The 18,750-nt window shown below is 47.1% G+C and overlaps 3 protein-coding genes across 3 annotated transcripts; 1 reads left to right on the top strand and 2 right to left on the bottom strand.

Annotated features, from left to right (window-relative positions):
* Nucleotides 1–4,595: 4,595 nt before the first annotated feature.
* Nucleotides 4,596–6,962, top strand: F5Y00DRAFT_194977 (nitrogen metabolite repression--responsible protein). The gene is made up of 2 exons (XM_048005238.1): nucleotides 4,596–6,475; nucleotides 6,586–6,962. Exons 1-2 carry the CDS (start codon nucleotides 5,114–5,116, stop codon nucleotides 6,622–6,624), a joined length of 1,401 nt encoding a protein of 466 aa, XP_047868324.1. The 5' UTR covers nucleotides 4,596–5,113; the 3' UTR covers nucleotides 6,625–6,962.
* Nucleotides 6,963–7,787: 825 nt separating this feature from the next.
* F5Y00DRAFT_228024 (Clavaminate synthase-like protein) lies at nucleotides 7,788–10,059 on the bottom strand. The gene is made up of 6 exons (XM_048006570.1): nucleotides 9,668–10,059; nucleotides 9,468–9,581; nucleotides 9,385–9,401; nucleotides 9,178–9,328; nucleotides 8,779–9,121; nucleotides 7,788–8,635 (listed from the first exon to the last, which is right to left on the bottom strand). Exons 1-6 carry the CDS (start codon nucleotides 9,827–9,829, stop codon nucleotides 8,349–8,351), a joined length of 1,074 nt encoding a protein of 357 aa, XP_047868323.1. The 5' UTR covers nucleotides 9,830–10,059; the 3' UTR covers nucleotides 7,788–8,348.
* Nucleotides 10,060–15,737: 5,678 nt separating this feature from the next.
* Nucleotides 15,738–18,745, bottom strand: F5Y00DRAFT_194869 (uncharacterized protein). Its single transcript, XM_048005236.1, has 4 exons — nucleotides 18,025–18,745; nucleotides 17,839–17,970; nucleotides 16,097–17,775; nucleotides 15,738–16,040 (listed from the first exon to the last, which is right to left on the bottom strand). Exons 1-4 carry the CDS (start codon nucleotides 18,595–18,597, stop codon nucleotides 15,797–15,799), a joined length of 2,628 nt encoding a protein of 875 aa, XP_047868322.1. The 5' UTR covers nucleotides 18,598–18,745; the 3' UTR covers nucleotides 15,738–15,796.
* Between the last annotated feature and the right edge of the window lie 5 nt (nucleotides 18,746–18,750).

The raw sequence follows: 18,750 nt of genomic DNA, 5'->3' as shown, positions 1-18,750 counted from the left end.
GCCGTGGGAACCTGGGGATCTGGGAATCCACAGCCGTGATAGCCGTCTGGATTCAGGGGTAAAAAGCCAGCGGAATCGTCCGATCCGTCTTTGATAAGGTATCAAGCTTTCAAGGTTACAGATTCGTAGCATCCTAGCTTTTCCAAAGTGAGAAATCCTAGGCTGACCTAGGAGGGTGTGGAGAAGTTCAAAGAAGCACGCACGATCTACCTATCCGCGGGGTAGATATTATTTTCAACCCCGCATAAGCCCCTTATTGGTTAGCCCTGGAAGTTATCTTGATAGTTTTCGAGGGGGCTTTGGCTTATATATACGCCCTATTTAGTGTTGGTTCATAAATTCTGCCCGGGCCCCAAAGAAAGTTGTCAAAAGGAGCGAACAACAGCCTCATAAGACAATAGAAAGAACCCGAGAGGAAAAAGGGTGTGCCCGGGCCCCGCGGAAATGCTTCGTTCGGCCTGAGAGAGGGGGCATCCTTGGCGCTAGAAGGACCTTCGCTGGAGGTGATGATGGGCAACGTAGTGGTTGAGCCTCCAAGAAGGATGTTCGCTTGGCTGTTTTGTACGTAATAGCACGCAACATCCGACGCGACTACTATTTTGTAAAGGAGACGGTTCCGCAGCTTGGACGAAATTCCACGTTTACAAGGGGAGAGAGAAAAAAAAAAAAAAAAAAAAAAAAAAAAGCTGCCAGGGGCTTTGAGAACGTGCTCGATTTGCATCAATACGACCCATGCCTTTTTATTTACTAAAATATACCTAATGCCAAGATATCGTCGCCATTAGATTCCACTCTGGTATAACGACCAAACCCCCCCTCGCTTGCATCGGTTTTGATCCCGCGAGTTCGCCTGGATAGTGGACGGCCTGGGTAGGCCTTAAACCTGACTATCAAGGCTTTTTAGTTAGCGACGGGTCGGGTCGACAGGCTCGAAGGGGCTTAAGAGGGCCCCATCGTCAATGCGAAAGCATCTCTTTTGACAATTGGTTTCACCGCGTGGACCGGTCTAGTCTCTCTCTACCTTTCCCTTATTTTATTCATTTTTTTATGGCCCCAGATTCCCTGGACTAGTGTAGGGGACGCAGACGAAGCGAAGGGGATGGATATTGTATTGTATGTACTTGACCCTTCGGGAGTACCTACCTAAACCAAGCCAATGGTTTCGCTATATCAGCGCCCATGGAGACGGAGGCAGGCTATAGTTGGCAATGGATATTCGTGAAACTATGTAATAGAAATGCGTGTGTGCGTGCATGCATGTATGTATGTAGGAAAATAGCCCTAGCCAGCTACCTACTATGTATGTATTATCAAGAGGGCGCTCTCCCGTCTCGTCTATGTACCTAGGTAGGTAAGTAGGTAATGCATAGGGTTCACTGCAATGGCATGCAAGATGATATCCTCCAACGGTGATCCGGGAATTTGTTGCGGCGGCAGCGTTCACGTGCGTTTGCGATTTGCTGCGCTATGCTATGCTATGCTATCAATCCAGTGCGGCAGCGGACCTGACCGACCGACTCTGACCTACTACATACATATCAGATGGCCTCTCTTTTTTTCTTATCAGATTCTCGTGCTGCGGTAACACGGGGGGTTCTTAGAAATTCCCCAGGACCTTGCCTTGGCTTCCTTTTTTTTTTGGTGGTTTTTTTTTTTCTCTTCGCAACCCCGTGGCGCACAGATGGTTGTCTCCTTAAGGTTACCTGACAGCAAGATAGGACTTGGCCGTTACGACATTACATATAGGATTCGCGCCTATCTCGTTACCGGGAGACAGCCGTCTTATTGGCCAGCGGTTATCTGTCGATCCTTTTGGGGGGGAAGAGGGAAATCTGTACCCCTCGATTATCATCCTGCGGCTGCTTGACCACCGAAGGTTAGGTATGTATCTGAAGTATGTAGAGAGCGCAATAATATTATCTATGGCGTATGGCGTATAATTTCCCACTCCTCCCTTCCCCTCGTGCCGTCGCAATGCAATACACCTTTGCGGACCGGACCTGTCAACCATGTGGTTTTGATGCTCTCCGCAGCGCCACGGGCGAAAGGGGGGGGGATTAACCTGCCTATCAGCCTCCTTAGGTCCATACCCTCTAATCAGATAAAACCCGTCGGACAGATGATGGTGTGCGCAACAGTCAGGTCAGGCTGGATACAAGACTACCTACCTAATGCTCTTTCTCCCTATGTGGCATGTGGAAGCTGGCATAGGTCCGATTAGGGGGCAAGCATCTTCAAGGCCCTGTTCGTCTTTATGATTATATGGATACACAATACCGGCTCTTGATATTTCCGTTAATTAGTGTAGGTATCTTACCTGGGGCAATACCTAGTCTTACGCGTAGAACATGTAAATGATGATTAAAGGGGTTTAGGTATTGGACAATGGGCATTAGCAGGTAGTGTAGAAAGTTAGGTGGGTTAGGTGGGTTAGGTAGAGGTAGAGGTACCTAAGGCTAGACTTTTAGGGGATTTATTGAGAGGCTGTTATGTAAGTCGATATATCCTTAGACGCATTATCCCGTAACCGACCAACGGTACTCCATCATTTTACATAATCTTAATCATGCCGGTATCCAGTTTGCTCCCAGTTCAACAAGGTCAGAAAAGAACGAACCAGAGAAAATTTTTCTTTTCTTTTTTTTTTTCCCCCTTTCGCTCTGATAAGCTGTGCCGTCATGAAACCGAACCGGCTTGTTACTTACCACTGCCACTAGGTATCCAAACCCGGGAGAATACTGGGCCAGGTCAAAAACTCTTTAAGAGACGAAGCCCGAAAACGTGATTAACAGCTGTCATATAAATGGACCTAGCAATTCCCATTAGCTAACCTCACCAAGTTGTCTCCATTCCTTAAGTAACATTAGGAATAGTTATTAGGAATATTAGGTTAGGTACTTACGCGCCCATAGTCGGGTAAGTACCTGGAAGATGTACATACCTGGAATACATATGATGTTCGGTCAGGCTCCGATCTCGTTGTATTCCAATAGGTAATCAGACCGCATGATCGATCAGACCAATCAAGTGCGGCCACCCTCCTAATTCGAGTATTACCATTGATACCGCATGCGATCAATCACGTATCGGATCGGCGAGTTAAAACCCGGGAAAAGCGATAAGAGAAAACCTGACGACTTTTTGATTGATGAAAATTCGGAAGCCTTATTCGGTATGTTATGCGGTATACGATAACACTTAACTCTACCATTACATAGACACGTTTGACTTATACGAACGCATTCACCGCTCTTGATCGTAGCATTTACACACTTCTGATACTTACCTACCTACCTATTCTTATGCCCACCTGCCGGACTTTATGTAGATAAGGTACAGGTACCTATGTACATTTATATCAAGCAGCATACTTCGTACCTAATACGCATTCATGTATCTTCTTCCCTTACATCTAAACGACCAGTCACCTTTCTTATCCTGACCTACTTTAGTCTGAGCCGCTTTCCGACTTCCATTACTAATAAGCTAACTCGTGCTGTATTAGACTTCTATCTCGCCGTCCCACGATCCAGCCTAGCGTATTCTTATTGGATTATTTTGTGCGACTAGTTACATGATAGATTGTATGTATGTACAATTTCGCATTTGCCGTCAGCCTCTCCTTGTCAGTCTCACCTTTAATCAATCTTACATACATTAGATGGGTCTCTGCGTATCTTGATACATACCTTATACACGCGTCTGTGTTATAGGTAAAGTTAAGATAAGAGATTTCGAACGTCATCTATCAACGTAAGGAGATAAAGTTTCTTAATTCTTTTTTTTTTTGTTTTTGGCTTTGTGCGCTCGCCTGGTGCTTCATACTAGTACTTCATACTATTCGTTAGCACGTACATACGTATGCAAACCTCGCTCCGGTTAGGGTCGATTAACTAGGTAGTTAACTAGTCGATTAGATCAAATAACTGGTGGCGGTTCCCCGGATTTCACAAGAGCCCCCCTCAACCTACCTACTACCTATCCAAGCCCATGCCCATACCTATATGTATCTTTAATAGTCCGCATCTCGTCATACCCTCCATGTCCTTTCCTAACATAGGTATCTACTAGTATCTACATAAATAATACTATGCCTTCTTGATATTAGGTATGTGCATACATGTAAGGCATGTATGTCTGCATATGTACTTCAACCCTCCGTCTCCCTAACCTACCTCATATGTAATTAGGATTCCTCCTAAACAACATTTGATCGATCTACCGGGCCTACCTTGTTATCACACATATACCTCTCTAGCTTATCGCAAAGCTATAGTATCCAAGGTATGTTGGAATCACCAAGCGAAACCCATCTTCCTTTCCACCTTTAAATATCTAAGAACAAGTGTTTCGCGCTGGTCCCCGGAAGTTAGGTACTAACTCGCCCGAAGGGTACTTCCGTCAAGGTCCTCAATCGGGACTTTGCAGATAGTCAAAAATTCCCATCCGTAGTATATATCCACTTTTCAGACTTTCAGATACTCGACTAAGGGATATTGCGTGCCTGGCTCACAGGCTCACAAAGACTGGAACCTACCACGACCACGGTCAACGGCGACCCAACCGCCGGCAAAATTAAAACTTGTGCCTACCTCTTGCCTAACTTACTTGCCTACCTAACCTAACCTACATCTATACCTACTTTGATTTTTTGAGTTACTTGCCTTTTTTTTCTAGTTACTTCCACTTTCCTATAGTCACCTGAGCTTTTTTTTTCTTTGGTTCCACGCTATTTTTCCTTACCTTGCTTTACCTTGTCTACCTCCACCTGAAGCAAGACTTATCGTCAACCCTAGAAATAAGCTCGGCCCCATTGGCCCCTTACCTACCTTACCTTTCAAAGTCAACCCACACCACAAGCCCATTCTACCAACAGCTTCTCTTTACAGTTTTCTTCAATGGGCGTACCGGCTCCTTTTCTTCTTCTATAGTTGCCGCTTCGGCTTGGTCTTTTCGCCTCTTGCATCATCGGGACGTCACGCGTCCATCTACATAGCTGTCCGAGCTCGCCTCTAATTTTTTCACGATTCACGATATTGGCAACCTAGCTATTTTGTGTTACACAAAAGCTCGAGTGTCGAGACCCCCGAGTGGGAACTGGATCTACGTCGCCATGCCTTCCTCCCACCCCATTCCTATTCGGACTGACCTGGTTTTTCGACCAATACCCAGCGAGAATGGCAATGCTTCCTCTCCCAAGTCCTCGGTGGCGCACAGTACAAGACACAAGCATACGCGGTCTTCTTATTCGGAGAGCTCACCTCTTACTGCCATGTCCAGAAATAATTCGTTGACATACCGCCCTCTAAAACGGTCAACGCCGTCGCCAGACAAGACCATTGCTGTTATAAATGCAAGTGGTCGCCAAGCCGCCTCTTTAATTCGGATAGCTACTGCTGTAGGTTATAGGGTACACGCACAACTCCGCAACTTAGAAGGTGTAATAGCCAGCGAAGTATCGATGAACCCGAATGTCACAGTTTTTACCGGGGAGCTCTATGTTAGAAATAAGCCCGACGACAAAAGGGACGTCACTGCCCACGGGAACCTCCCAGGAATTCTGGTCAATCACGATCTAATCTCGGGGCTCTTCAACGGCGCACAGCTAGCTTTCATCAACACGACGTTTTACGGTAATGAAATACATATAGGAGAAGCCATTGCAGACGCAGCGAAAAAGGCCGGTGTCCAGCATTACGTATATTCATCCATGCCTGATCATGCAGCCTATAATCCAGAATGGCCCTCGCTACCCCTCTGGGCAGCCAAGCATGAGGTAGAGAAATATGTTCGCAAAATAGGGTTACCAGCTACATTTGTCTATACCGGAATCTATAACAACAATTTTACGTCGCTCCCCTACCCGCTATTCTGCATGGAACTACAACAGGACGGTTCGTTTGTATGGCAAGCCCCCTTCCACCCGCACGCGAAGCTTCCCTGGTTGGATGCCGAGCATGACGTTGGGCCAGCTATTATTCAGCTCTTTAAAGACGGTCCAGAAAAATGGAATGGGAAGCGCATAGCATTAGCTTACGAGTATCTAACGCCCGTAGAAGCCTGTAAAGCGTTCGAGCGAGGGGTAGGCAGGCGCGTCCGCTATAAACACGGGCCCATAGAAGTAAAAGTGAAGATTCCGGAAGGTTATCGAGAACAGCTTGAGGCGCTGGAGAAACTTTTCTCGTCAAATAATACCGACCCTAAGAAGCAGCCGCCGTATTTTGGAGACCTGGAACTCGATAGAAGATGCCCCGAAGATGCCTTAGCATTATGGGAAGGGCCAAGGGGACTCGAAGAATATGCTCGCGAAATTTTCCCACTGGAAGAAGAGGCAAACGGGATGACTTGGATGTTTGACGGTGGCGAGGTCCCTGCATTTAATGGCTCAAGAGAGGAAACCGAAGAGGTAGTTGATAATGGGGACGACGAAGATGGTGAGGGTGATGACGAATCTTTAGATGAAGGCTTAATAATGGTAAGCGACACTTGCTGTTTCAACCTACTTTGGGGCGGGGACGTGTTCAATTCCCGAGACGAGACTGCTCCTATTATTTTTAAAATGAAGGCTAACGGCAAATATTACAGAGAGGTCTTAAGAGAGACGAAGAGTCATGGCTGGCATAAGTACCTAACAGGTTGCTACGCGCGCCGTGATCTCAGCGAACGAGAAAGCGGGGAGAACATGATATAATCGACAGACTCGGAAATTATCCCAGAGGACATGACTTAAAACTCGAAGTTGCTATTTAACCTCCTTAACTATGCATTGTTCTTCTACAGCATTTGCATGGGCTCGGCTACTCTAGACAGGCCACCGGCCCGGCACAAACAGACAGCACGACGACGGTTATACGACTGGAAAGCATATTCGGCTATCAAGATTTAATAGGATATTGCATTTTGAAAACTGGCAGAGGCGTCCGGTCATCGCTAGTGCATTGGTTACTGGGAACGCTATGGCGATTAGAGCGTCGTACGGCCATATATCTATCTTTTATATATTAATCGGCGTTGGGTCACAAAAGTTTTTCCTCCTTCCCGCTAGGTCCCGGAACGCCTGAAGCGACCTGGATGATTGGCGAGGTTGTTTTCTTGAGCGGGTTATAGGACGAGAGGGGTTCTTTAAAAGACGAGGGGCCAGTTACAAAAAAGGTTTACCATATCCGCAAATTAGGAATTGGGAAATTTACAAGCTTCGCGCGCGTGGGATGGTTTCGAAGAGGTTCAAAATGAAGTGTATATCCGGCTAGTTGCTTTACAGAGTTTTACCGAATAAGACTTGGTAGGAGTTTAGCGGTTCATGTGGTTTTGGACGCGGGCATTAGAAATACCCAAGCTGGCCGGGATAGGGAGGGCCGGAGTCAGAATAGCTCAGCTCATTGAATTTACTGCGTTGACATTTCGCGAAGCACCGTTGTTGTCTCTGGTGCCTGTATGCCGGTGATATACAATGTAATGATGCACCTAGGAAGTGTTGGCTTAGGGGATACGCTTGCTGGTTATTCATTCCAAAGGAACAGCAGAACACTGTTACATGTACTAATCTCCAGCAACCATAAATATTTCACGTCCTCTACATCCAAACCCCAGGCCCCCTAGTCCCCATGGCCGGTTCCTCGAACACCATTGCAGCGGGCCAATTCTCGCCTTTTCTCTTCCCTTGTTCCCCTACCGCTCCTACGTCGCTATGTTGTGTACCCTCGAACGCATGCAGGATATAGCCGACTGCATAGGACACGTGAAGGCCCCCGAGAACCCTTATGGCTCCCTGAGGAGAGGGGACTGCAAGGTATTATGGATGGATGGACGGATGAGTAGGGCCCTGTAGGCCTGGATAGGAGGGGCTAGGAGGGTACGTCGAATGCGAGTATATTATCCGATTGCCGTATAATTGGGAAGAAGGGGCGTACGTGCTTGGAAGGGGTTTGTTCTTGGGCGTAGCATGTATGGATTACTTTGGGTAGGTACATATTAGGTTGTCTACGGACAGAAATGATTACTCGGCAGGAGAGAAAATAAGTCGTAGATATATGTAGGTAGCGGAGGCATGATATTCGCGTAGAAGACTGGGTAGCTAGGTAGCTAACTTATTCATAAACCACCCTGCTATCTCGGGAGTAGCTCAAAATATAAGTCGTATAGTACCCAAGCAATGTCTTGCTGCCAGATCGAGACGCTGATGATAGCCTTCTGACCACTCTTGATCTCTAAGGCTACGGGGAAACGCGACTCCGAACCGGGAGAGACGGAAACTAGGTCTTTAAAACCTTGCCCCATGCATAGATGCTCTTTACGTAGATAGTAACTCGCCTAGGCTCTCCTCCGGCACTATTCACTTACTTTCCTCGTCACTTTTTCCCTCCATCCTTGCCGTACATCTGCAAATACGTTGCCTGTAGTCGCATCTGTAAGTGTTCGTTCGCCGTTAGAACTTTCTTACTAGCACTGTTTAAGCCCTGGTTCCGGGCAGTATCATTCTCGTTTTCGCTGGCTGCCTTGACGCGCTCGCTCGGAACGGGCGTCAGCAGCGTGTCATTGGCCGGGTGGCAGAAGTAGACAACTGAGTACCGCGGGTCGGCGGTAGACTCGCCGGCCGCTAGGGCCTCGGGTGCTGAAGGGAAGGCGACGCGGTGGACTGGTGACGAGTGTTAGTGATTACTACTCTTAATAAGACATTTATGATATCTCGAGAGTCGTAACTCCCTATCTGGCTCGACGAGGAAATACTAATTTCTAAGATGGGGTGATGATTAGCGAAGAAATCCCGATACTACATACCAGTACTCCGAAGCAGCCCGTTAGTCCAATACGAGAGCAGATCGCCGATATTGACGAGAATAGGCGGTGGCGCGGCGGCGCCCTCGTCCTCGCTACTACTAGGCGGATCGACGGGGACAGGGGCCCAGCGACCGGTGCGAGGCTCGAGGATCTCGAGACCGGCTTGGCCGCGCAGTCTGAACAGAAGGGTGATAGACCCGTAGTCCGAGTGCGCACCGGCGCGCACGTCGTCGGGGTGAGCCTCGGGTGTTCTGCTGGGCGGTGGGTAGTATAAGAACCGCAGGATAGAGCCCGACGACAGGACGGGATTGTGCGCGGCGGAGAAGAACTCCGGGGGATTAACCTAGGTAGGTTGATTAGAAAGGATGGCCCGGACGGAGTAAGGGGTTCGCTTCTTACTCCTAGTCCGATGCCGAAGAGTAGGAGCAGCTTCCGGCACAGCTCGTGACACGCAGCCCGGAAAGCGGCGAGCTCTGCTTGGTGCGGCTCGATGCTCCGCGGGATGGGTTGTGTGGCCTTGCTGTTTGCAAAGGGGCCGAAGTTGAAGCCCCTTAGTTAGTGGTTCAGGTCAGCCTCGATGTTCCCCTACTGTGTATGCATACGAACTCTTTAAAGTCTCCTACCTAGAGATCAGGTGTTAGTTTCGGTAAGCCAGTCGTAGCCAGGTCAGACGATACGATACGGCTTACTCTTTGAGTTTTGGGGTCCAAGGTCTCGGTATGCATGCCGGACCACCCCTGGTTATTTTTCTCGATCTTGCATCTCTGCTTGTCCTCAAGAGGCGAATCGAATAAGATGCGCGACTACCTATATATGTGAGATAGTCCATCACTATAGTCTATTCATAGCGACTTCTTCCCGAGACTAAAAACATCGACTAGGTACCTACCACGTTGAAAGCATTATCTATTTGCTCAGCTGAGATATCTTGACACTTAATATAGACGAAGCCATAGTCAATTGCGGCATCCACCAGCTCCTTGGCAACTTGGGCTTGGTCCGCGCCTTGGGCTGAGATGTCGATGACGGGAAGTGTTGCGGCTTTGGCCATGATGGGAATGGATATAAGTGCTATGTACCTAATTTATCGTAGAATCGTGGATTACAGCGGAAGGAGAAAGGATGATACCCAGTAGTTCAATTAGTCAAGAATTAAAAAGAAGGTATTTCTTATCAAAAGCTCCAAGCAGGACATATAAATAGTCCTACATGTGACTTGTCTCACGAGCCAAACGTCTATTCGATGGTTTCTTCCAAGGAGCTTAGGTACTCGGTTCTAGGTTGACACTGGTATATCGTCCGAGGTACAATACACGGATTGGCAAGGCTCTTTAACGATAAGCTGATAGATAAGATAACCCGTTCCAACTCTGCACGTACCAAGGTACAGGTACGAAATCGTCACAGGGAGATCAATGTACCTAATTATGAGGCAGATACATTCTAAATATTACATAATCTATCTTTTTAAGCTCTAGGCAGCTCAGGGGTCCCATACAATAGCGTATGTCGCTACCTTCTACCAGGCTAGTCGCACAACCCTTGTCCTACCTACATACCTGCCGTGAGGCTTTGACCTTCGGATCGTGCCTTACCTTCGAAGTTCGAACCTCACCATCGGTAAGGTTCTCCAACAGCAGCTGCAGCCGTAGGAACAAGGTGCATCTTGCCTTACCATCGAACCGCCTCCCGCCTCTCTCTCACTCTCTTCCCGCCCCTACTTAGTTCCTTCTTCTATTTATGTTAAACTCAGTCACTCCTTTTAATACCTGTCAGCCCCCACCTGTCCTCTTTCTAGCCTGCGATCTTGAGCCGCGAGCTCTGATTTCCTCACTTCGACGTTCGTCATAGTAACCCGACAATACCCAAGATCCCAGATCCTAGATCCCTTACACCAGGCAAGAACTGCTTGATCTTGTACAAAGTATAATTCAAGATGCCTAGTAAGTTTTATCTGCTATTTCTCTTCTACGCCCCGATGAGATATCGTGTTCCTGCTTTGGGTACCGTTTCTGTTGCATATTTCTCTTTCGCACCTCTTCGCACACGTTCGCATACCACTCTACGGCCTTGAATATCGCTGTGGCTTATACGGCTTGTCGCTGTTGTTATATCCGACTTTACGAATTTGCGTATTCGATTGCCTAGCTACGTAACTACGCAAACACAACTACTATGCTCGAATTAGACGAGTTTGACATTCCAGTCCCGTTTGCCGAGGCTGATTTGAATCGGGCCATTGAATGGCTTCGCCGAGAAGGGCTGCTTGTGACTATTAGTTGTAGCTCATTTCGTAGCCCTAAGCCTAAAGAAAACGAATGGTGGAAGACATTGGCGAGGAAGCATGGAACTCTAAATGGTACTTCATAGAAAGACCATGATGCTTTTCTTCATTTACCATATGGCTACCTACTACTTTAGGTAGGTCCGTTGCTAATTGGCCTTATAGGCACTTTTGAGGATCATTGGATCAACGAGCAAGTGGCGTAAGTAACATCCACCACTATAGTAATATTATGAGACTAATAACCTCGTAGGTCTGCCGAAGTCTCCCAGCTTGAAGACTGTGCCATTGCGGTCGATGCCTCCTACTACTTGCAACTGTTCCTCGATAACGTTCCTTACCACGAACCGCTTCTCCCTGCCCTCGGCGGCTTGACCGGTATTCAATCTCACATCGAACATGATCTTGACAGCTGGAAATCCAACAAAACCACCCCCTTCTTCATCTTCAATGGCCAGTCCATCGAAGGCGAAGATGGAGTTTCTGTCCAGAGGGGAAAGAGAGCGATTGTAGGCACTGATGAGGCTTGGGGTCTCTATTTCCAAAGCCAGGCTAATGAAGCCGTGACTGCCTTTGGCTCCCATCGAGGTACGGTCGTCATAACTATGCCGCAGCTTAAACATGTTGCTTACATGACATAGGAGCTTACCTTGTCCACAACTTATTTCCACTATTACAGGGTATCCTCAAGCGTCGTGGGCTCCACTTCTTAGTCCCCCCTTTCAACGCCTCCGCGCAAGTGAGTTACCCATTTCTGGTCTTGAGATCCTCTAGCTGATAAATTTCAAGTTGGCCTACTTTGACATGATCGACTCAGAGCAGTGTTCAGCTATAATGGGCTCCCAGGAACTATTACTTTATCCGATCAAGGATCACGTTATTCGATTCATCGACTGGGATGCCGGCACATTCACTGCCATCTCCAAGAAGGGTATCATTAGAACTCTGGGCGTAACCGAAGCTCTATTTATCGACGCACTGCTGATGGCGGGAACAACTTTTCTCCCCACGTTCCCCCCGTTGAAAGAGCCTCAAATTACTGCCCGCCAACCACCATCCGTACAGGACGCCGTTAACATGCTGCGGACCTCGGAGAAGTCAGTCGCGAATGCGTGCAACTCATTTAACGACATTCTAAGTAAGAGCAGAGACCCAAACTGGTTACAGAAGTACCGCAAGGCTAGAATGAGTATCGATCATTTTATCTATATTGAAGAGTCTGGGGAAATCAAGGTCCACAACTTCGATACGCTGACTCGAGACAACTGGGAATATCTCGGCTATCAGTTACCAGCCGAGTTATTTCACTACCTGAACACGGGTCTTATCGGAGCACGCATGCTCAGCTGGATTTCTCACGGCCAGATCGTCATCCATCCAACTCTAGACGGAGTCAAATCGGAAGAATATAAACATCTAGTGACGAGCCAGTTGATGCCTTTGAGAGAGGCAGCTCTTAGCCTTCTACTTCCTCGACTACACAGAGGTATACAGTATAAGCCGATTGCCGTGAAGGTCTGGTATGATGAGAAGTATTCTCACAAGATCGAGTACCGTCCTCAAGACAACCAGGCGTTGAATAGAGCGCATACTTGGAACCTCAGTAGCGCTGTTGCAAAGAAGTACTACCCTGATGCCAAGCATGGTTCGGTTCTTTTTGAAGTGGCAGCACTGAAGAATCCTGATTTCGCCAAGAGTACCATTACCAAGGACAAAGTCAAAGGTATTGCCTCTGCTGATTTGATATCGTCGATCACGCTCTGGCGCTTCCTCCATCTGCGTGGCTATGTAGACGATTCTCACCAACTTACATCCTGGGGCCAAGCCTTAGCAACATCTCTCGAGGCACTCAAGGCTACCGTTGAGAAGCATAGCCAGGTTCCAGGCTTATACGAAGCGGTTCTTTTGGCTTATGAGCTTCTCAGGTTTAACCTACTTAATACCCGGAACCAGCATCCGGAATTAAACGGCTTGCCTATGAACGGAACTGATGACGACAAGGCAAGCCTCTTATTAATCAGCCGTTGCGCAATCCTGTTGAAGCTCCGCCACCAAGCAAACGGTTATACTGGTCCGCTCAGCAAGAATTTCTTGTGCTTCCGATCATTGAGCTCATCTATTCGAGAGGCCGACAGAGATCTTATCGAAGCGATCGTGGCGTCTATGCTGCTATTTGCGCAGACGGAACGAGAACGTGACGACTATCTGGAGATTGGCCAAAGGTTTGTCTTCGCAATTCGTGAGATGATGATGAATTGTGTGCTAATTTCATATAGACTACCCTTTTTGAATGACACGGATGTTGCTCTTGGCATTGCTGTTAAGACACTACTTGACGACATTCATCCTAATGAGACCCCTGAACAGAAGGCAGTAAAGAAGCAAGAGTTCCCTGGCACATTCGTCCCTTATGCGACCCACTTCTTCGAAGATCTGGAGATAGCTTTCAACTTCTTCGACGCGATCCACGCAGGTGTCAAGACGCTTAAGAGTGAAGTCTCTGCCGCTGACCGAGGCGCGTGGGATAAAGCTGCCGTATATCTTCAACTACGACGATAAACTTGGGCCAAGTCATCGTAGAACCAAATATTTCAACAATTCCTATCAAGAGTCTTCACCATTAGTCATATGAGAGATGATCGTGAAAGGGGACTTGCGGGTGAAGTAGACGTTTAATTGGCGGACGAAACCCCGACGCTACTTGGCTTATTGATTGCATATGCTACTTGGTCTATTGGCTCCCTTCGCCTCGGCCCTCTATTAGCTCATTTGATTTGGTAAGGATTATTGTCTTCGAGGACACGGCAGCCCACCTTGACGTTGACGTATTTCAATACACTTCCGGTTCCCGCAAGGCGTTTTTGGTCGGAAAAAAGGGAAGGTCTACTACTTTAGAGGCCTTTGTCTCTGGTACCAAGCCGCAAGCCCTTCAACCAACCTGCGGAGGGGGTCATTAGGTGGCTACTATGTACGTTTTGCAGGCGGAAGTGGTAAGGAGCTCAAGAGATGGATGATCCCCATTGCTATGTAGCTAGTGAAAACTATTATATTTATCAATAAATTAAGTATTAGCATATGCAGCCCAAGCATTCCGCACTTTTTTGATTGCAACGCTTGTCTTGAGAGGGCTTCTAATAGTAACGTTGTACCCATAAGGACAATTAGCAATGGCCATCCTATAAAGCAACGAACCTCATCGAGTAAAATAAGCGTTTCCAAAAAGGAGCTGAGTCGGTGGAAAGAAGAATACGTATCAATTAGTTTCTAGTTTCTCAAAGCGCTGTGATGGTACCCCTTACTTCCACATCAACCCACCCCAACACCCATCCTATGAGAAACTGCATTCCTGCCAGGTTGAAGTAGGTACATACCAAATGATTTTTGGTATATAGTAGCTTACTGCGTGTAGTACAGAGTAATAGTGGGCTAGAGTTATTGTAGACATCTTACCTCCACCTAGTGTTTCCATTTCCTTATCTGTTTATTAATAGTCGAGGAATGCATGTTGGGTAGAGTAGAGTAGAGTAGAGTGTAAAGTTATCTCTACTATTTGATACCCACTTACAGATTTTAGACATGTTACTACTCTAGATCGTGGACTGGCTATCCTAACTACCTGCTACTACGATTGGATGTTAAGCCATAATACCCTCAAATAATGAGGCATCCACAAGCAAATAGATTGAATCTACTTGAAAAGGGGGGCCGTGAATAAACTTAGCTGGACTACGAAGGGTTCTTATAGGAATATTGGTGAGAGTTATGTGATGTGAATTATCACCAGATTATCATCATTATCACGGAGTTCACAGAGTGTCAAGATCATGGGCAGCGTAATTTTAAGAAGACAGCGAGAGTATCTCAAATCCAGCTTCATTTTTTATTTTTCCGTCCGTACCAATTGCAATCATTCATTATTAAACTCAAATCGCACCAAAAAAGAAACGAAAAACAATTGCAAATAGCTAAGTACAGTAGGGCATCGCAGAATCGATTCGAAAATCAACAATGTGCAACTATGTGCAGGCGTATGCCAAGCTCGAGCTCGGAGTGAACCTCGTCCTAGGTATCATACGCAAGAGACGGGTATAGACAAGATGCCTCTCAGGTGAGGGCAAGTCGTAAAAAACGCAAAGTGCAAAGTATCTCTCTGACGGGCCATTAAAAACACACACGCAAAATGCCTCAAGGGCTCAGAGATTGTCTCCGGAGAATCGAAAAACACACCAAATGCCTCTCCCAGGCTCAAGTATTGCCTTCCGGGTGAATCATAAGAAACACAAGGCGTATGTCAGGCTCACGAAGTGCCTAGGTAAATTGCTGAAAACACATAGTGTCTCCCTCTCGGATTCGGAAATTGCTTTCCAGTGAATCATAGAAATCTTAGAAATCACAAAGTGCCTCTTAGGCAGATCATGATCAACGCAAAATGCCACATGGGCTCAGAGATTGCGTTGCAGAAGTATCGGAAAAACTCGCAAAATGTTTCTCGGATGAGTTGTTGTAAGGAAAACACAGATTGCCTCTCGGGCATATTATTGAAAGTTGAAAATGCAAATTTCACCAGCGCCAGGCAACCATGTCAAATGCAAAGGGGTATCATCCGTCCCATGTGAATGTCGTCTCGTGTCGAGGTCTCGTCTCATATCCAGGTTCCAATTGTCGGTAATTAGGAACCTCAAACGCAAAAAATAAAGAACTGTTGTGTCGTTATGCTTATGCAAGAGGATGAACCTATTGTAGGGTGTCGCGTTCCTTAGGCTCCGGCACCGCCTCGTCATCCAATTCCATCATCTCCTGGCTTTGAAGTTGCTTCTCCTGGCCTTGAAGCTGTGCTGCCTGACCTTCAAGTTGTGACTTCTGTCCTTGAGGCTTTGACAAGCGACTTTGACGTTCTTCCTCTAGTTTCTTCTTGCATTCCTCCTCGTCGAGGCTCTCAAGTTGTGCAGTATATCGGCCGATCTTCTTAAGTAAAAAGCTGTGCACAATGTTAAATAACAAAATCTAATTCAAGAGTAAGGAAGAATAACATACCCAACAGGGAGACCACCTGTTATGAGAGACTCCTCGCGAACTATGTTCTGAAGATAATTCTTCTTCGATGCGTATTTCTTGGTTCGAGCATCCTTATGGTGCAACTCATAGTGGGGCATGATAAGGGCTTCAGCATCGTCGTGGTTGGTGGCGTGAACAACAAAGTCGCAACCGGCTTCTTCGCAAACCCATGCTTCCTCCACACCATTGCTATTGGGCTTCGGAGGCTTGGTTGAATGTTCGGCTGTACCAGTTGCCATGGCATCCTCATCTTCTGCGTTATATTCGTTGCCTGATGAAGTGGTCGCCTCAACTTCCTCGTCGTGGTCGTTGTCGGCAAAAGAATAGCGTGACTTCTTAAATGCATTCTTCTGCAGTCCGTCCTCGTCTAGCTCCATTTCGTCGCCAAGGTCAAAGTCTTGTAGAGGTCGTTTCTTACCGCCAATAGAAGGACGCAGACCTGCTACCTTACCGCCGGTGCGAGCTCTATTGTGGGACGACTGTCCTTGGACCTCCTCTTCCTGATATTCCATGGCGGCTGGGAGCTCGTAGGAAGGTTGATTCAAGTAAGAAGGACGAGTTGCGTAAGAAGTATGACTTGAGTAAGAAGATGGAGTTGCGCGAGATGGAGTTGCGCGAGATGGAGTTGCGCGAGATAAAGTTGCGCGGGATGGTCGGTTTGGAACAGAATATTGATTTGCGTAATGTTGTTCCTCGTCAGGTTGTTCCTCCTCGTCAGGTTGTTCCTCCTCGTAATTTTGGTCCTCCTCGTAAGGTGGGTCCTCCTCGTAAGGTGGGTCCTCCTCGTAAGGTGGGTCCTCCTCGTAAGGTTGATCCTCGTAATAAGGTTGATGGTTCTGGGGAAGTTGATTTTTCTTCTTGCGTCTGACAAGATTTCTCATCTGCTCTTCAGACAAGTCCTCAAAGCTAGGTGCTACATCAACGTTTTCCTTTAGCCACGTGTACAATTTGGTGGAGTGCCACTCTGGTCCGAGTAAACGCAAAAGATCCCGGGCGTAGTAGATGCAGACCTGGGCCAGAGCACGAGGTTTTTTAACACTTAATCCACGATAAAGTTTGTTGTGCCAGGTGCTAGCAGTCACCTCATTGGGGTGCTTTGTCCTATCACTTGGGTGTGAGAGTAGGTCCTCCCGGTAATCTTGCAAGACTCCAATGATGGCAGATAGGGATGGACTAATTCCTGAATGGGAACTTGTGCTGGGGTTTCCGTCTCTATGTGAGGATGCGCGAGATGTATAGGTTTCCGAGGCAATGGGTTCTCCAAACGGATCAAGTTGCTCGTCCACGTTGTGATATTGTCTTGGCCGGTTATATTTGGTGCGGAAACCAACCACAATCAGATCAGGATCAGAACTATCTGCAGGCTCAGAGATGATATTCACAGGTAGCTCCCGTTTGAGTTTGGTAGGCTCGACTGATAGACGTCGCGAAGCCTCTATTGTCTCAGCCACTTGAAGTTCGATAGCCTCGCTATCTTGTAGAGATCTTGAGGCAGAATTTCGCAGTGAAGGCCTACCACTTTTCTTACTGTTGGTGACTCCGAGAGAACCAGGCTTCTCTTGATCTCGATACGGAACTGCGACTAGAACGCTTTGTGTTGAACTTGTAGCTGACTTCGCATCCGTGGTCTCCTTCGTGGCAAGTTGTTGCACAATATCCTGTATCTCGGGTTAGACCATGGTAGTCAAATGTTAATTTGAGTTAATTTGAGATAGCCTTACTGGATGTGCTCCCGCCACAGTGCGATAAAATTCAGTGTTCTTAGGAAAATGACAAAGTAAGAAAATAGCTTGATCCTTGACCTGTTGCAAGGCCTCGGCAAACGTGATACCATCGCCGACGTTTACTGCATACTACATATCAGGTCAGATTCAGATTCAAAGAGCCAAGTTTGCATATTCACACACCTTAACGAGAACGTCGTTCAAGTTCAACTTGACGTCACTAAGTGTCTTATACTTGCTCTTCTTTGTCTTTCGAAGCTTCTCCAGTGCAACTTCGTACTGATCTAGTATTGCATAGTGAAGAGAAATGCCCTGAAACATAGTGTTGCATATGTCCTTATATGTATCAGACGGGACAATCTCATACCAACCTGCTCCGCCACTAGCCCACAGCACCGGCATGGGAGGCCTATCTTCTTTAAGGCCGATTGAGAAGGATAATGTGTCCTGAAGTTGGATATATGGTGAACGGTCCTTCATGTGGCGATTGATAAGGAATCTTTCTTGATCCTTCTCGATTTCAAGCTTTCCACGAACAATCAACGGACCTTCCAAATCAACATGCAGCAGGTTCGCCAAGGTGCCATCCTTATGGAATATTGTGGCATTTGTAAGTAGAAAACAGGGCCAGTCATCGGTGTGGACACGGGCAGAGACAGGCTTTAATACTGAGTCTTCTCTATAGTATTCCAAGGCAGTCTCGTCAACGGTTTGGACTGTTGAGTCCGACTGCTTTCTTCCCCAAGGATCATCCATGGTGGTAGGTGAGTCGCGACTTGCGACTCGCGACTCAAGGGACAGAATAATAGAATCGATTGTGCACGATAGTGTAAAAGAGGAATGATTTATCTTGTATTAGGTATATCGGTAGGTTGGGGGATTGTTAGGTAAAAAGAGAAGTAACGCGAT

This window comes from Daldinia vernicosa (genome assembly GCF_022497035.1).
Source record: "Daldinia vernicosa strain CBS 139.73 unplaced genomic scaffold F5Y00scaffold_7, whole genome shotgun sequence".
Lineage (NCBI taxonomy): Eukaryota > Fungi > Ascomycota > Sordariomycetes > Xylariales > Hypoxylaceae > Daldinia > Daldinia vernicosa.
This window is presented reverse-complemented; position numbering and strand designations above follow the sequence as displayed.

What these genes read in the sequence shown, in the direction of transcription:
- F5Y00DRAFT_228024 (XM_048006570.1), bottom strand. Translation starts at nt 9,829, where the DNA reads ATGGCCAAAGCCGCAACACTTCCCGTCATCGACATCTCAGCCCAAGGC. An exon ending in TCTTCGGCATCGGACTAGGA is followed by an intron (nt 9,122 to 9,177) that starts GTAAGAAGCGAA and finishes CAACCTACCTAG; the next exon opens with GTTAATCCCCCGGAGTTCTT. An exon ending in CGGGCTGCTTCGGAGTACTG is followed by an intron (nt 8,636 to 8,778) that starts GTATGTAGTATC and finishes ACTCGTCACCAG; the next exon opens with TCCACCGCGTCGCCTTCCCT.
- F5Y00DRAFT_194977 (XM_048005238.1), top strand. Translation starts at nt 5,114, where the DNA reads ATGCCTTCCTCCCACCCCATTCCTATTCGGACTGACCTGGTTTTTCGA. An exon ending in TAGATGAAGGCTTAATAATG is followed by an intron (nt 6,476 to 6,585) that starts GTAAGCGACACT and finishes CAAATATTACAG; the next exon opens with AGAGGTCTTAAGAGAGACGA.
- F5Y00DRAFT_194869 (XM_048005236.1), bottom strand. Translation starts at nt 18,597, where the DNA reads ATGGATGATCCTTGGGGAAGAAAGCAGTCGGACTCAACAGTCCAAACC. An exon ending in TGAACGACGTTCTCGTTAAG is followed by an intron (nt 17,971 to 18,024) that starts GTGTGTGAATAT and finishes CCTGATATGTAG; the next exon opens with TATGCAGTAAACGTCGGCGA. An exon ending in ACAGGTGGTCTCCCTGTTGG is followed by an intron (nt 16,041 to 16,096) that starts GTATGTTATTCT and finishes CATTGTGCACAG; the next exon opens with CTTTTTACTTAAGAAGATCG.